General features: G+C 42.5%; 1 protein-coding gene across 2 annotated transcripts in view; it reads left to right on the top strand.

The window, feature by feature from the left end:
- EGFL6 (EGF like domain multiple 6) overlaps positions 1-15,705 on the top strand; it is a 93,217-nt gene that overhangs the window by 14,872 nt on the left and 62,640 nt on the right. For both annotated transcript variants that reach the window (XM_075590214.1, XM_075590213.1), the window contains exons 2-3: positions 7,355-7,470; positions 11,028-11,120. In XM_075590214.1, the coding sequence (XP_075446329.1) occupies positions 7,355-7,470; positions 11,028-11,120 (209 nt within the window). The remainder of the gene's footprint in view (positions 1-7,354; positions 7,471-11,027; positions 11,121-15,705) is intronic.

Here is a 15,705-nt window from a genome sequence, read left to right as displayed (position 1 = left end):
TTAAAACATGTCAAAAGCTCTAGATGGTTACAGATAACAGAACATATCTTATTTAATAAACAGAATGTATTGGCAGTGCCACAATACGTACTAATTAAAAAGAAAGATTGAAAAACTAAATTGTGAACCTCATTACATAATACATTATTAATGGAACATTTTACTAGACACTGCGATTCATTACATTCTGGAATGATTATTTTATTTCGTTCCAAGGTGGTTCATCAATTTGGCAGCATTGCAGACCAGACCACAATTAGCTCCTCAAGGTGCACCAACTGTTCGTAAGTGCATCCAATGCTAATGTATTACGTCAAATTGGTATTTTATCATAATGGATTCATTGTTATCCTTAGAACAGCCAGATGGTGAAGTCAAGAAGATGACACATTGCAGATCGACAGTACTATGAAGACATTGTTACTTAATACTTAGGCTTCTTTTGTATCCCTTATGTCAATTTTCAAACTAATTAGGACCCTCGGGATGGACAAAGTTCAGGAGGGAAAACTCATGAGCCAGGAAACTCTCCTTGTCAGACCAATGCAGTTCTGCTCTGGAGACCACCAGATGCAAGTGATGTAAAGAAAATAAAACTAGCAGAGCAGATTTATGAATTAATATTTAACGGAGTTTCCGTTAGTGATGACATGCAAATGATGCGTTCCCATAATATTGTACAACCACAAAAGTCTGTTAAGGTTAATCAAGTTAAGAAAAAGAGAGGGTAAGACTACCAGGAAATAACGTTAGTGCAATCATAGCCAAACTTGGTGCTACTCCCATCCAGGCCCTGAAATAGGAGTTTTATATGATCTGGATTTGTGTAACACCCCACTTAGGGAAATACTGCTATGTTAGTTACCTCATACCTGTGTTCTTTCCTTCTCTCTTAACTTGAGCTTAAGACCTGTTTTAGGGTATTGATAGGAATAACACTAAGACATACTTGATGTCTCGTTATTGGAAGATAACACATCATTATACTACAATAATGTTACGTTAAACCTGCAGATGTAGCCAAACTTACTGTCCCTGAAGCCACGGGAAGAAAAGCAAAACACAATGGCTTCAGGGACAGTAGACGCCATGGCTGCCTGCGGGGGGTTCCATGCTGTCAAATGGGACACCGCTCCAGATAATTTTCCGAAGTCGGGTAAGCCAGGAGATCTGGACCACAGATTCCACCAGCATTGAGAGCAGTGAGTCTGGCTATATCTTTATGCTAATGAGATGTAGGACTTGTGTTCCTATTTTAGGTAACGTCATATTATGAGCCCTGATATAACAGAAATTTGTGGATCTGGGCCAAATTGAGTAATTCATTAAGGTGCGATAGTATTGATTCGATACTACTCCACATAAACTTCTGTGGGGCACTATCGAACCTTCGTGAATTACCCCCACAATATATTGTACATAAACTGTGCCCTGTACATAAGATAGACATACAATGTGTTGTATTGACCTTAATGCAAGAAAAGTGTTACATTTGTACACTTATGGGTTCGACTGGTACAAATGAAAAGCTGCCTTTTTATCCATCACTCAGTTACATTGCTGTTGTAGTTTTCAGACGCTGGGGCCATTCTGTTATACCAAGGTAAATAAATCCTAGTTTGAAGCATCTGCGCGGCAATGCCTGTTACATATCAAGCAGTGGCTGTGGAAATATTCAAGAACTTTCTTCTCGTGTTAACTTTTTTTTCTATGTGCGTTCTCTTAAAAGAGCTAGTGGATTAGTTGGGTCTTTGTACATCAGCACTATGGTTACTTGTGAAAATCCAGATGTCCAAAGAAAATATAATAATCAAGTTAAGTTTATTTTTTCAAATGGGACCTGCTGATTTAAAGACATCCACATTCGAATATTAGGAAGTTCTAGGAAAAGCGATAACACTTTCAACGTACTTTAACTATTGCTTGTGTAGTTTTATAAAGTAATGTTGTTTCACTTGTGAAGACCTCTACCTCACTGGAAAGTTTCAGTCTTTCTCTATTGCTAAAAAAAATACTGCAACCTGCTATTGAATTCTCTGAATATCAACATACGATATTTCAGTCGAAGTTGCTAATCTAATTTTCTCCATGAGTGTCAGCCTAGTGGCATTATACATAGCATATTTTCTCAGCCTTGTCTTGACATATTATTGAGTGAAGGTTGTTGTAACAGGGACTCATCCCAGTCTAAATAAAGCAGCCTCAGAGCTGTGAAAATCCAGCATAGAGATAGTTAATTGCAGCCACTCAATTAACTAGTCTTCACCTGGACTAATGAGAGTTCTGTAAAAAGCCTGATGTGAGAAAAAGGAGAGATTCCTTACCTCACAATCGGGCTGACAGAAGGAGAGCAGAGAAGCCTGCACACAGACACCGGGGCTGATTCACTAAGCTCCGATATGTGGCTTTAAGTGCGCAAAGTACCCTTTAAGGCCGATAATGGCTGCTGTGTGATTCACTAAGCAGTGATAACAGCGCTTTATCGCCCTTAAAGGGCATTTTTTCTGCCCTGCGTGCAAAGTGTGCCCGATCAGGCAATCACACCGATTTTTGCCAGTACTTGGGATTCACTAAGCAGCGCTAAGTGAATCGTGCTTTAAAAACGCGCTGGAAAAACGCGCCAGCTAAAGGCAGGCGCAAAAGAAGCTGGACTTAGAAAAATTTTCTTTGTCTTTTTGCAGGCACACCATCCATAACACAGGCCGGCGGGTGTCCCCGGCTGACCCCGCGGGGGTCCCCGGGTGATCCCCGTGGGAATCCGGGGGTCCCAGCGGGGCCTGCGGTACCAATGGTGTGCCCCCAAATAATTAACAATATTTGTAAAAAAAATACACCCCCCTCACCCCCCCCACCCACCCCCTAACACATACAGTACAATTTATTTGGAAAAGTACCCGGGCGCTATCTCTATCCGTAGTGTGCAGTAGGTATATAAATAACTAGAAAAGTAAGAAGGGTGTAATACAGCCTTACAACTACAACCTAACAAAACCTGTCCATTCAAGTACAGGGAGCATCACACTTATTTAAAGAACCCAGCAATCCTACTAGATTTCTTCGCCCCCGAAGAAGTTCCCTTGCTCTGGAACGAAACGCGCGTCGGGATGACGTCATAGCGACGTTCAGTGTACCACAAACTCACAGGAGTTTGTTCTCCGGTCAGCTAGACTAGTAACTTGGCAGTTTAAACTTTGATGTGGGCCACAGATGTGGATCCCACTACCAAGTGACAGGGAATATTAGATTTATCTACCCATGTTGCTCACAGGTTAACACGAGTGGATGCAGTGTTACTAACACACTACAGGAAGTGTTTGCTGGGATTATAGCGTTTGGGTCAATGTAAGTAGCCTGGGGGTTTTATTATGCCCGGCTGGTACACCATACTGGCCATTAAATTTGTGTACTTACTGACAGTTACTGCATACCCACGCTAATCCCCATCGTTTGTTTACAAGGGTGGGGTTTTTTTCTCCTGCTGGGGGATACAACTGACTTCATTTGTGCAGGCACCAATGCTATGTGTAATAATACACTGACATTGTTACACAGTGCCCAAAGCTTTCAGTGTTCCTCTCCGTGTATCACTGCACCTCATGGCACTTTAGGATTAACACTTTGTGTACTATTATCCTGAGGGAATGCACAAAGTGTCCATATTTTGAGCTATCAGGTTCAAGTGCGATGTGTTTTATATTTGTATCTGACTGCAAGTCCAGTCTAGCTTATATGGCTATTTAAAGGTGATTATCACTGCCATTTGACCATTTAGATAGATCCACACCTAGGATCTCTCAAGTACACTGTTTAGGTTTTAAACATTTTTCTATGTTTACCTTAATAGATATTAATAAAACTTTATTATTTTCATATTAGTAGAGTTGAGTGCATCACATAGGGTTCTGGTCTTTTTCCCCTCCCTACACACATGTATTAACCCTGATAGCACCTCTCTAGTAAGTAACTCTGATTTGAGCTGAGCAGGATTCTCCCCTTCCCCATTTCCCCTCCAACTATTTGCTATAGGGAAAGCCCATAGTTAGGGACCTTTCCCAGTAGCTGCATATAGTCAGGTACATCACTGGTGAGACGCCATGCGGTGACTGCGGCCTGTGGTCTGGGACCAGACCAGCTACCTGGTAAAGATGGCAATGTGATATTAACCATGGCGGAATTCAACCCACGCGGAGGCGGACGCCATCGCGGATGACAACGTTGGATCAGACGGATCCTCTTTGTTCTTCTGCAATACCTGGGTGCTGGAGCCCTGGGCAGGTACCCTACTAAGTGCACTAACATTTCAAGGGATAGTGCTATCTCTAACACATTGGGTGGGCCTTGACATTGGGGAAAAAAGGACATCACGGTATTGGTGCCTGGCACCCAATGCACTTCGGGGACACTCACTGGTGGTATCAGGTTGGGGCCTATATTACTGTGTGGTACATGATACCAATATTATAGTGTCCAGTAAAGATTGTTAGTATATACTTGAGTGTGTGTATTATTGATATTTTTCCTGTACGAGGATTATCCCACCCTGTTGGGATCCCTTGCAGGTGGAGGCGCTGTCACCAGACAAATCAGGTACACCCCAGTCTCCCAACGGCACAGGTTCAGGTCTCCTGTGAGCCACAGGTAATGCACCACACACACCGTAGCCACCATATCTTCCATAGGGGGGTAGGGGGTTGGAGAAGTGTGCAACACATAGCTAGAGAGCTTCCTCTGCATTTAGATCGGTAGGGTTTCCGCTGAACCCCGATGGTCTCACAGCGATGGGATACTGCAATATGGGGGAAGGTTCATGTCTCCCTTGCGGGGGGGACTAAACTTCGAAGGGCGGGAAGGCTCACCCAACCTCAGGAACAAAGTTCAGGGTATCTACAACCTTTGAAGACATGTTCTAATTTCCAGAGTTGTGGGTTCTAATGTTTATTTTCAGATACCGGTTTTGGGGTATCTCTGGCTTGCAAGACGTTCTGAGGATCTGGAAGAGACTAGAGTTCTTGGTCGCTCTTTGATCTTTAAGAGATTCTTCCTTTGTCTCTGGAGCTACTATGCCCAAGGATCTCAGGAATAGCGAGGACTCTTCAGGTCGCGTGATAGTCAGGTATCTCCCGTGCTTGGCTACTACAAGTTTAAACGGGACGCCCCATCTATAGCAGATGCCGTGATCGTTCAGAATTTGAATGAGGGGTTTCATTTCTCTTCGCCTGGATATCATGACTCTTGAAAGGTCATTGAAAATTTGTAATGATTTGTATTCAAATTTTAGTTCTCCTTTTTCTCTGCTTGCTGACATTATGCTTTCTTTTGCTGAGTAGGAGTGCAGCCTAACGATAATATCCCTTCGTCTTTTCGGGTCTTCTGACCTGGGGACCAGTGCTCGGTGGCCATGATCGATAGGGTTGCCAGGTGTCCGGTTTTCACCCGGACAGGCCGGTAATTCAGTTGCCTGTCCGGTATAAAATCGGAGGTAATACCGGACACATATGTGTCCGGTATTACCATTATTGCGGCAGCGGAGGGCCGGCAGCACAAGCGCGAGGGCGGCACGATGGCAGGCAGTGCTGAGACTAGTACTGAGACTAGAGGCGGGGGCGGACGGTAGCCGGGCAGGAGAACTCGTGATAGTCTGTGCAGCCTGTCCCTGATTGGAGGAGCAGAGAGCCAATCAGAGGACAGCGGGGGCGGAGCCCACACCCCGGCGGCCCAGAGAAATCTGTGTCCTTCTTGGAAATAGGGTAAGGATACAATTTGGAGGCCAGTTTGAGGTGGTGAGAGGATGGGGGGCAAGGGTGAGGTGGTGAGAGGATGGGGGGGCAGGGTGAGATGGTGAGAGGATAGGGGTGCCAGGGTGAGATGGTAAAAAGATGGGGGGGGCAGGGTGAGATGGTGAGAGGATGGGGGGGGGGCAGTGTGAGATGATGATGGGGGGCCAGGGTGAGATTATGGGGGGCAGGATGAGAAGATGATGGGGGGTGGCAGGGTGAGATGAAAATAATGGGGTGGGGGATAAGATGGTGATGGGCGCCAGCCTGAGGAGATGAGATCATGATGATGGGGGTATATTTAAAATGTATTGGGGAGGTGGGGGTATATTTTAAATGTATTGTGAAGGTGGGGGTATTTTTTAAATGTATTTGGGGGAGGTGGGGGTATTTTTTAAATGTATTTGTGGGAGTTGGGGGTATTTTTTAAATGTCTTTGTGGGAGTTGGGGGTATTTTTTAAATGTTTTTGGGGGTTGGTCGGGGTATTTTTTAAATGTATTTGGGGGAAGTTGGGTGTTTTTAAAATGTATTTGGGGGTATGGGGGTATTTTTTATATGTATTGGGGGCGTGGGGGTGTTTTTTAAATGTATTCGGGGGGTGTGGGGGTGTTTTTTATATGTGTTCGGGGGGAGCGTGGGTGTCCAGTATTTTTGGACAAGCCACCTGGCAACCCTAACAATCAATCTCCAGGTCATGTTCTTTTAAGTCAGGGACTAGCAGATGGAACAATTTGGGGAGGTAAGCACTGATGTTGTCGTTGTTATTTACTCAGGAATATTTCGGATCCGCAAGTTTTGTCTACAGTACCTGTTTTCCTGGTATTCCATGCTGTCTTTTAGGGCATTTATTTTGTGTCCTAATCTCACGATTTCGTCATCTGCAGATGACTGTAGTTGCAATGCTTCTTCCATTTTGGACTCCAATCCCTCCGTTCTTTGAGATAGGATGTTTAAGTCTGATTTTAGGCCATTTATTGCTGTTTGAATGGGACTGCAGGGACCCCAGCTGTGTTAATCCTATGGGCCATTAAGAATCTCACAGAAATGTTCAGGCATTTACTGTGAGACTGCCCCAGAATCTCCCAGAATTTCCCAGGTACAAGTGTTCTAATACTCGTGGCTGCATCTGTACATCAGAACAGAATTTGTTTAAAGTAGAAGCAAGCAGGAAGGGTATGGAAGAGGTAAGGTGTATTTTGTAGTAGTGAGTACATTACATACTGTATAAGCAAACTATATCATTTCACAAGTTACTTAGTTACATAAAGACATACGTATGTTCAATCTATTAAAGGTTTATTCGGAATATGTATAACTTGTAAAGGTGAATGTGAAAGGGTGCAAATAATAATTTTTGTACCAGAAGGACCATAAATCAGTAATAAAATAAATGGTGACCCCTTGACTTTGGGAGACAGACTCAGTCAGTTCTAGTTTTACAGGTGTATTTATTTGTCATATTTGTAATTAGGGGTAAAGTTTGATTCATGTCATTTACAGGTTAGGAGTTGCAAAACCAGGTAATCTGGAGTCCAAAGCACGTTGTCTGTAATTTAACTTTACATGTTTCATCTGCAGTACCAGAGGCCGCAGACAGTTCATATCTTCTCCAAACATACCTGGAGTATGTCGATATGGTACCAAAATTGAGTGCTGCTATGGCTGGAAGAGGAACAGCAAAGGACAATGTGAAGGTACTTTGTGCATGTCTATTACTTTGTTTAGAGGAAGGTCTAAATATATATATTATAATTATTTGAATTTTTTTTTTTAAAGCTATACGTAAATATGAAATGTATTATATGCAGTTTGAAAAGAGCAGATTACTTGTCACATTTCATTACTACAATGGACATTTCTCCTACAGGAAACAATGTTCAAGCTGCTAATGACCTTCCCATATTCCTGCCAAGAAAAGTATTTTTAATCCTGAACTGAACAGTTGACACTATAATCGAGGCACTAAAAGAAAAGAAAGGAAATAAAAAGAAAACAGACTGAATAGAACTAATGTTGCCGTAATGGCTTCTGTAAATTACGATGGGTTGGGGGAGGTCCTGTACTCACCAGAGTAGGCACGGCTGGTGGCAGAGGTTGGGTCCGACTGGGACATGCTTGGGACAATTGTCCCGGTACTCCCCCCCCCCCCCCTGTCGGCAGCCCAGGATGTTGTATATACGCATTTTATGATGAGCGGTCAATTAAAAATACATATAACGCTAGTAGTATATTTATCTCATTATACTCAGTCTAAAGACTGTTTAAAGCTGCAGTTCAAGCTGCCGTTTTTTAAAAATATATATTTTTTTTTCCCATTCAATATGTGCATCAATGCAATCTGCACAAGTGATTAGCTAAGCTGCAGATCGATCCGTTCTCCTTTTATCGATCGTTTGCTCAGGGTTATTTAATTCTGTCCTTGCACAGCATTGTGGGCAATGTATTTCCTGGAATATGATTGACTGGGCAGTTACTAGATACAATTGGTGCACTGCTAGAGAGAGGGCGCGGCTCAAGAGCCAGAGCCTACAGTATCAGAAGGGGAAGGGGCTGTCACTTTGGAAATGCTTCCTACATTAGAAACATTAAAAATGTCTTAAACATTATTTATTTAATTTTTTTTTAAATGCTACAAGTATTTTCTCATAGTACAGAACTGATTTATTAAAAAAAAAACCACGTAGGATATTGCTTGAACTGCTGCTTTAAGACGTATAAAAACGCTTCAATATCATTTAAAATGGGGCATGCAGAGTTAACATCAACATTGGCAGGTCGTCTTCCCCATAATGTATTTTATCTGTTATAAAATAGGGGCACTACTTCTGGTCTTGAGCTACACAAAAGACCGAATCACAACTATTCATAAGGTATTGTAATAATAATAATAATAATAATCTTCATCATTTATTTGTGAAGCGCCAGCATATACCTAAGCGTGGTACAATGGGATACAGAGTTATGTATATTACATAAACAGTTACATACATGTGAGTATTCTAGGATTAGGTGTGGCTTAGGTTAGAATATGGGGGCGGGAATGTTACATAGGGTGGAGATTGGTCCAGCCACACTGCTGGCCCCAGTGAGGTTGGAGGTGATGGGAGTTGAATGTGGGGAAAGTAGCATGCCAACTCCTCCACCCTGACATCTGGTGGTAATAACATTATTAAGACCCTTGTACTATTTTAAAACCTTACATATTAGCACCTTGACTCACAGAGGGCCTACATACATTAACAGAAAAAAGTTCTCCGCCGCTGGGACCCTGGGGTAGTCAAGTTCGTTGGCATACAGTGCCTCCATCTGAGAGAGATCCAAACGCAGTAGGATAACTTCTCACAGGAACCCACCAGTAAGGAATAAGAATACACTGTATGGCTAACATATTTACTGGCATAACTGATAATACTATAATATACAAGGCCACCAAGGCCATACCCACACAGTACAACCACCTGGAGTACTTGGTCCACACCCCGGTGAGGTTTCCCCAAAGTTATAAGGGTGCTCTGGGACATAACCACCCGGTGTCCACAAGACAGGCCCACCCCAAAGTGTGTAAGGAGTAGCGCTACCACTGTGTATGGCCGTTGGTGCACGTAGATGAGATACCTTCCTGGTCATAGGCCAGACCAGGCCGCTGTGGCTGATGGGTCCGCTGGGCTGCAACGTTGTCCCACGCCGCAGGATGTTGGATCCTCGCTGCTCGGATCCTCAGACATCCGCCTCTGGAGCTGGAGTGTGTCCCTATAATAGTGTCTCTGATAATATATGCCTGGATCTGATCCCAGACCGGAGGCCGTAGTTCACCACGTGGCAGTCCGGTCACTGAAGCAATGCCTGTCACTATCAGGGCTAAGGGAAGCGCCCCTATCTGGGGCTTTCCCTATAGCACCACAATCTGGCAGGGTCAGGGGCCTAGCTGGGACCTAGTGAGGGTATCTAATCCCTCTGAATCCCTGCTCTGACTGAAGCATGGTGCCAAGCGCATCAAATGTAGCTCCTGCTCTCCGTATTATCCTGTCTACAGACTGTCTACAGTGCCCGTGCATGCGCGCGCAGCACTATGGGTGTAACGCGTAGCTCACCACAAACAAAGAACGACCGCGGTGCTGAGGTAGGGGATTGGATAACGCGTCTAGGATGTAAAGTAGTCGTTCAAGTCAGGTCAGGGTTATAGATTGGAATGGTTAAGGTACTTGCCAAGTTCAGGAGTGGAGAGTTTCGGATCGTCGTAGTTCATAGCCAGGTTCAGGATTGGGGAGTATCGGATAGTCGGGGTATGATGCCAGGTTCAGGATAGGAGAATGTCGGATCACTGGCGTACTTAGCCAAGGTCAGGACTGGAGACTGGAGAATCGTCATACAAGCCGTATCAGGAGTAGAGAGAAGCAGAGTCCAAGGAGCTAGCAGGCAACAAGAGGTTACCAGCATACAAAGCAAGGCAAGGCAAGGCAAACAAGGATGTGGCAAGGCACGGCGTCAAAATGACTATACTCAGCGATGACTGACTGCAGAGTGAAGGTATATAAAGGAGGAGCCTCCAATAGCCAGGACGGAACCCGGAAGTGTAATTCAATTGGCTGCTGGTGCACACAGGTGTGCCCTATGATGCAGCCTCATCAGGGTTGAGGGTGGAACTGCTCGCGCGCTGTCCTGCGCACATCACGGAAGCCAGGGGGCGAGTTTAGGTTGCAAAATTAGGTTTAAAATACTTCACCTTTTTCTTTAATTGTGTCAATCAGCTACATTAATCTTGTACACATGCTAGTTCAGTTCTAGGCAGGATAACCCGGGAATAAAGGTGCTGCTGATACAGAGAGAAAAAGAGTTATAATGATAAGAAATAATGAATTCAATTGGTTTGTAGCATGGGAAAGCAGTAGAGACAAATACTGTAGAGTAGAAAGAAGGCAATCTTGAGCAGAGAAGAGGCAACCAGGGGCATATCTAGAGATCACAGCTAGGATATTAGAAAGGACAGAGGGATTTATAACTTCAAAGGTGAGGAAGAGAATGTTCATAGCAAATGTTTTTAAGTAGAGTTTGAGTTGTAGAGAAACAGAGGAAGGTGTTAGAACCTAGCAACAATACAGAGAAAGAAACAGTAAGACCAAGACCATGAGAAGGAGGATTTGAATGTTAAATCTACTGTAAGCAACGCGTTTGCTTCCCTGGCAAATTCAGATGTTTTATTGACAACTACATTATTTTGAGTCTTAATTCTTTGTTTCGTGTCGTTTCTCAGCTGTCTGCGAGCAGGGTTGTAAGCATGGAGAATGCGTGGGAGCAAACAAGTGCAAATGTTTTCCTGGATTTACTGGAAAGAGCTGCAGTCAAGGTATGTAGAACATATACAATATGTAGTGAGCATCCCATACATTACCTGACATATCTAATATGTCCATCAACAGAAACGTGTTTAACTTTATTCTATAGTATAGTGTATATCATGCCACAAATCTACTGTTATACTCTTTAATGTGTCTTAAAACAAAAATTAGCACCAGATTTATTAAGAAAAGAAAACGTCCTTTGCTCTGTGTTGGAAATGTTCTGGTAGTATTGTTTGCACCACTTTTTGCACACGTATTGCAGCTGGGAGGCTATAATAAATAGACCCCAATGTACTTTCTGGATGGAAACTTTCATATTTTATGTCACATCATGTCCAGCTATCAGTCCATTTGTGATCACATTAATGTTGAAGCACTGCTGAACTGATTCTGATTGGTTCATGAGGGACAGGATGTGTCTTCTAGTAGGAGTTAGTTGGCTAAACATGCAGAAGGTAGCCATCCTCATCTATTTCAATTCAAAATGTGTTGCGTTCTACTTAGACTAGTATTGCAAGAAATGTGGAATTGTATTCAAGAATAAGTTGGGGTGCTGCTGAAAAGATTAAAAACTGTTTTGGTGATCAAATAGTAAACTTTATAGAGAAACGTGTGCATAAAATACTATTTACCACCGAATTCACAAAGAAAAGGGAAATGTGCTGTACTGTATTATTCTGTATGCCCATCCTTAAATAAGGTACTCAGAAATACTTAGTTGAGTTAAAGTGTAGACAGAACTGCATTTAGACACACTATTCCTCTGGGCGGGTGTGAAGCTGTGGGCCACTAATGCTCCCAGCCAGTAAAAAGCTGTAGTTCAAAGTTGCAGTAGTCGTATGTATTTGTTCTGGAGTAATGCAGATTAGTTGCACAGATGTTGCATCCTTTATTACCCCTGTTAACGTGAAAACAATGCACAAAATAACCTATTCAATAATGTGTAAATTATCTTCAAAGCCATTGCTATCAAAGCATTACATTAACGCAAAGCATTGCCTTAACAAGAGGAGAAGGCAGGGGCACAACCAGAAAGTCATACTGGGGGTGGAACGTTTTTGTTTTGTAAACAAATTAATTAATGTGCAACGTATCTGTTATATTAATGTATTTATTAGTGCACACAAAAGAATAAACTACTATTTCAACTTACAAGACTAAGTTTAGTTAACTTGTTATTTTTTTATTGTACCTGAAAAACTTAATCCTCATCTAGACCCTTATTTTTTTTTATAAATATAAAATAACAGAGAGAGGGCAGTGGGTGCAGGAGAGGGGTTAGAGAGAGGGGTGGGTGCATGAGATGGGTAAGAGAGTGAGAGGGGATGCAGGAGAGGGGTCTGAGAGAGACAGGGCAGTGGGTACAGGAGAGGGGTCAGAGAGAGAGAGGGGGCAGTGGGTGCCGGAGAGGGGTCACAGAGAGACAGGGCAGTGGGTGCAGGAGAGGGGTGAGAGAGAAAGAGAGAGAGGGCAGTGGGTGCAAGAGAGGGGTCACCGAGAGAGGGGGGTTGCAGGAGAAGGGTCAGAGAGAGACAGGGCAGTGGGTGCAGGAGAGGGGTCACAGAGAGAGAGGGATTGCAGGAGAGGGGCCAGAGAGAGACAGGGCAGTGGGTGCAGGAGAGGGGTCACAGAGAGAGGGGGATTGCAGGAGAGGGGTCAGAGAGAGACAGGGCAGTGGGTGCAGGAGAGGGGTCACAGAGAGAGGGGGGTTGCAGGAGAGGGGTCAGAGAGAGACAGGGCAGTGGGTGCAGGAGAGGGGTCAGAGAGACAGGGCAATGGGTGCAGGAGAGGGGTCAGAGAGAGGGCCGTGGGTTCAGCTCTGGCTATTGGCATCTTGTACATCTGTAGGTTGTGATACCTTTTAGTGGACAAAGATATTGGCTCTTTGTAGATTAAAATAAAGTGTACATAGCTTTCAAAACATCAAACTAATTCCCACTTTTTTTTTTTATCTCTGATGAATTATTACCTGTTTATATTGATTGGTTTACCAACAACACATTCATAGTTTAAATAAATAGGGCCATATGGCCTGCCATTTTTATTTGTGACTTATGAAGCCTAATCATTTTTTAATGGTACTATATTGTATATGGAGCATGTTATTATTTGCACTAATTGAGCACGTACAATTGATAGTTAATAAAGTGAAATAAGGTGAATAAGGTGAAATTACGGTTTGTTTTTTTTAGTCCTTAAATACTATTTGAAAAAGGATGTTTTAAAAAAAAAATGTCAACTGTCTGCTTGTCTTTCAGTCTAAAAAACATGTTTAAAAAATGTGCACTCATTTACCAGGAATGTGCACATTTACGCTTAATGCTTGCAATTAGAAGCAGGTTAAAAGAGGTTACAAGTTGCAAATGATCTATTGTATTCAGCACACAGCTGTTATTGTGCGAGTTTCAACCTACACGACAGTAAATGGACTATGCTGTGTTTTTTAGTGTGAGCAAATCCCTGGCCATATCCCACTGGCAAGGTTATAGAGCTGGACAATATTTGTGAGTAGAGGTTCTACAGTTCTGCAGCCATATGCAACAAAAACAAACTACAAGAACACATCTGCTTCCTTTAGAAGGGGAAATCATTTAAAACCAATAGTAGACCAGGGACAAATACGTGGTTCTATGATACCCTGACAACCAAGACCTATGCCAAACTAGGTGTACTTTACAGGAACAAATCCTCCCTAAGTCTCCTGGTCAGAAAGTGTATCGCACAGCAGATGCTAATGCCAATTATTGACTATGGAGACATAGTATATGGCTCGGCACCTCAAACCCACCTTAGCAAACTTGAAACCCTCTACAATTCAATTTGTCGTTTTGTTCTCCAATGCAACTACAACACACATCACTGCGAAATGCTCAAAGAACTAGATTGGTCATCACTCGAGTCTAGGCGCAAAGTTCACCTTTCCTGTCTCACCCTCAAATACTTTCTGGGCAAGCTACCCAGCTATCTGAACAAGCTCCTCACCCCTACCACATGCAGTACCTATCACCTGAGATCAGACTCCAAAAGACTATTCATGGTCCCAAGGCTCAACAAAGTATCCGGACGTTCCTCCTTCTCCTACCGTGCACCCCAAAACTGGAACAACCTACCAGAGACTCTCACATCCACCACCAGTCTACAGTAAGTTCTTTCAAATCTAAGGCTGTCTCACATTTTAATCTGGTCTGTAACTGTTTCATACGCTCATAATATATATTTTCTTTAACTGTGCATGCAATGTCTTGTATATCATGTATACCTTGTTCATTTATGTAACTGTATTTGTAACCATGTATTATTTGTCTTAACTCTGTGCCCAGGACATACTTGAAAACGAGAGGTAACTCTCAATGTATTACTTCCTGGTAAAATATTTTTATAAATAAATAAAATAAATAAATAAATAAGACAACTTCTGGCACCGGAAGACACATTGGCAATATACCTGATGTAGGCACACATTTATTAAGTGGTGCTATATCACAAGACAACTTATGGCCCATTTAAGTGATTAGACCATATGGTGAATTCTGGTGCTGGAAGGTATCTACTTAGTAAATATACCTCTAAGTCTTTTACATAATGGCCCATATTTACTAAGCAGCACTATGTCTAAGACACCTCCAACGACAGAAAGACACCTTGCAATGCATTTAAGAAATTAGCTTATAAGGCGTCTTCTGGCGCTGAAAGGTCTTAAGGGATACTGTATAACTGCTTAGTACATATGAGCCAATATGCTTCATTTATCATATTTTGTTATAGTATTGCCTGTGTATTCTGGGCTGTAAACTGTCAAATCTTAAAGTAATGAATATTGCCATTTTTGCATCCTTTACTTTCTATTAAAACAAGCTTATTCTGTGAGCTGTGAGGTATCACTAAACAAAACTGTCATATGGAACAAAACAGAATAGTGCTCATCAGCGAGAGTACTCTTTAATTATATTATTTTAAAAATCAAAAAATATATGTTTTCAGTTCTGTAAAGATAAGAGTTACGAGTTTGCAGCGTACATTCAAATCGCTTCATTAAGCGCTCTTGTTTTACTCTATACTTCATAAAAAGCAATATATAGAACTTTAATACACCAAATAAGTAATGATCTAATTATTGTTAAGTACTTGAGTGATTTGTCAAGTAGTGTTTTTTACCTTATGCAACTCGAAGGCATTTAGGAAGATTTCATAGGATACAGCAGCGTTTTTCAACCCTCTCCACTGGACACCCAAGACATGTTCTAATATAACTGAACCCTAATGCTGGTACATTATATTTAAAGACATTTCATGAACAGTTACAGATAATATATGATTATGGACGTATTTAACAATTATAGACAAGATTAAAATGTGAGACAGCTGAAGTCTTGAAAGAACTTAGACTGGTGGCTGCTATGAGAGTCTCCGGTAGACTGTTCCAGTTGCGAAGTGCATGGTAAGAGAAGGAGGAGCGGTCGGATTCTTCGTTGACCGTTGGGACCGTGAACAGTCTTTTGGAGTCAGATCTCAGGTGATCAGTGCTGCATGTGGTAGAGTACACTGGCGACACACTTTATTCGAGCTCGGCTAGTCCCACGAATTCGGGTA

This window comes from Ascaphus truei, chromosome 3 (genome assembly GCF_040206685.1).
Source record: "Ascaphus truei isolate aAscTru1 chromosome 3, aAscTru1.hap1, whole genome shotgun sequence".
NCBI classification, from domain to species: domain Eukaryota; kingdom Metazoa; phylum Chordata; class Amphibia; order Anura; family Ascaphidae; genus Ascaphus; species Ascaphus truei.
Note: the sequence above shows the minus strand (reverse complement) of the source record. Positions and strands in the feature narration are given on the sequence as shown.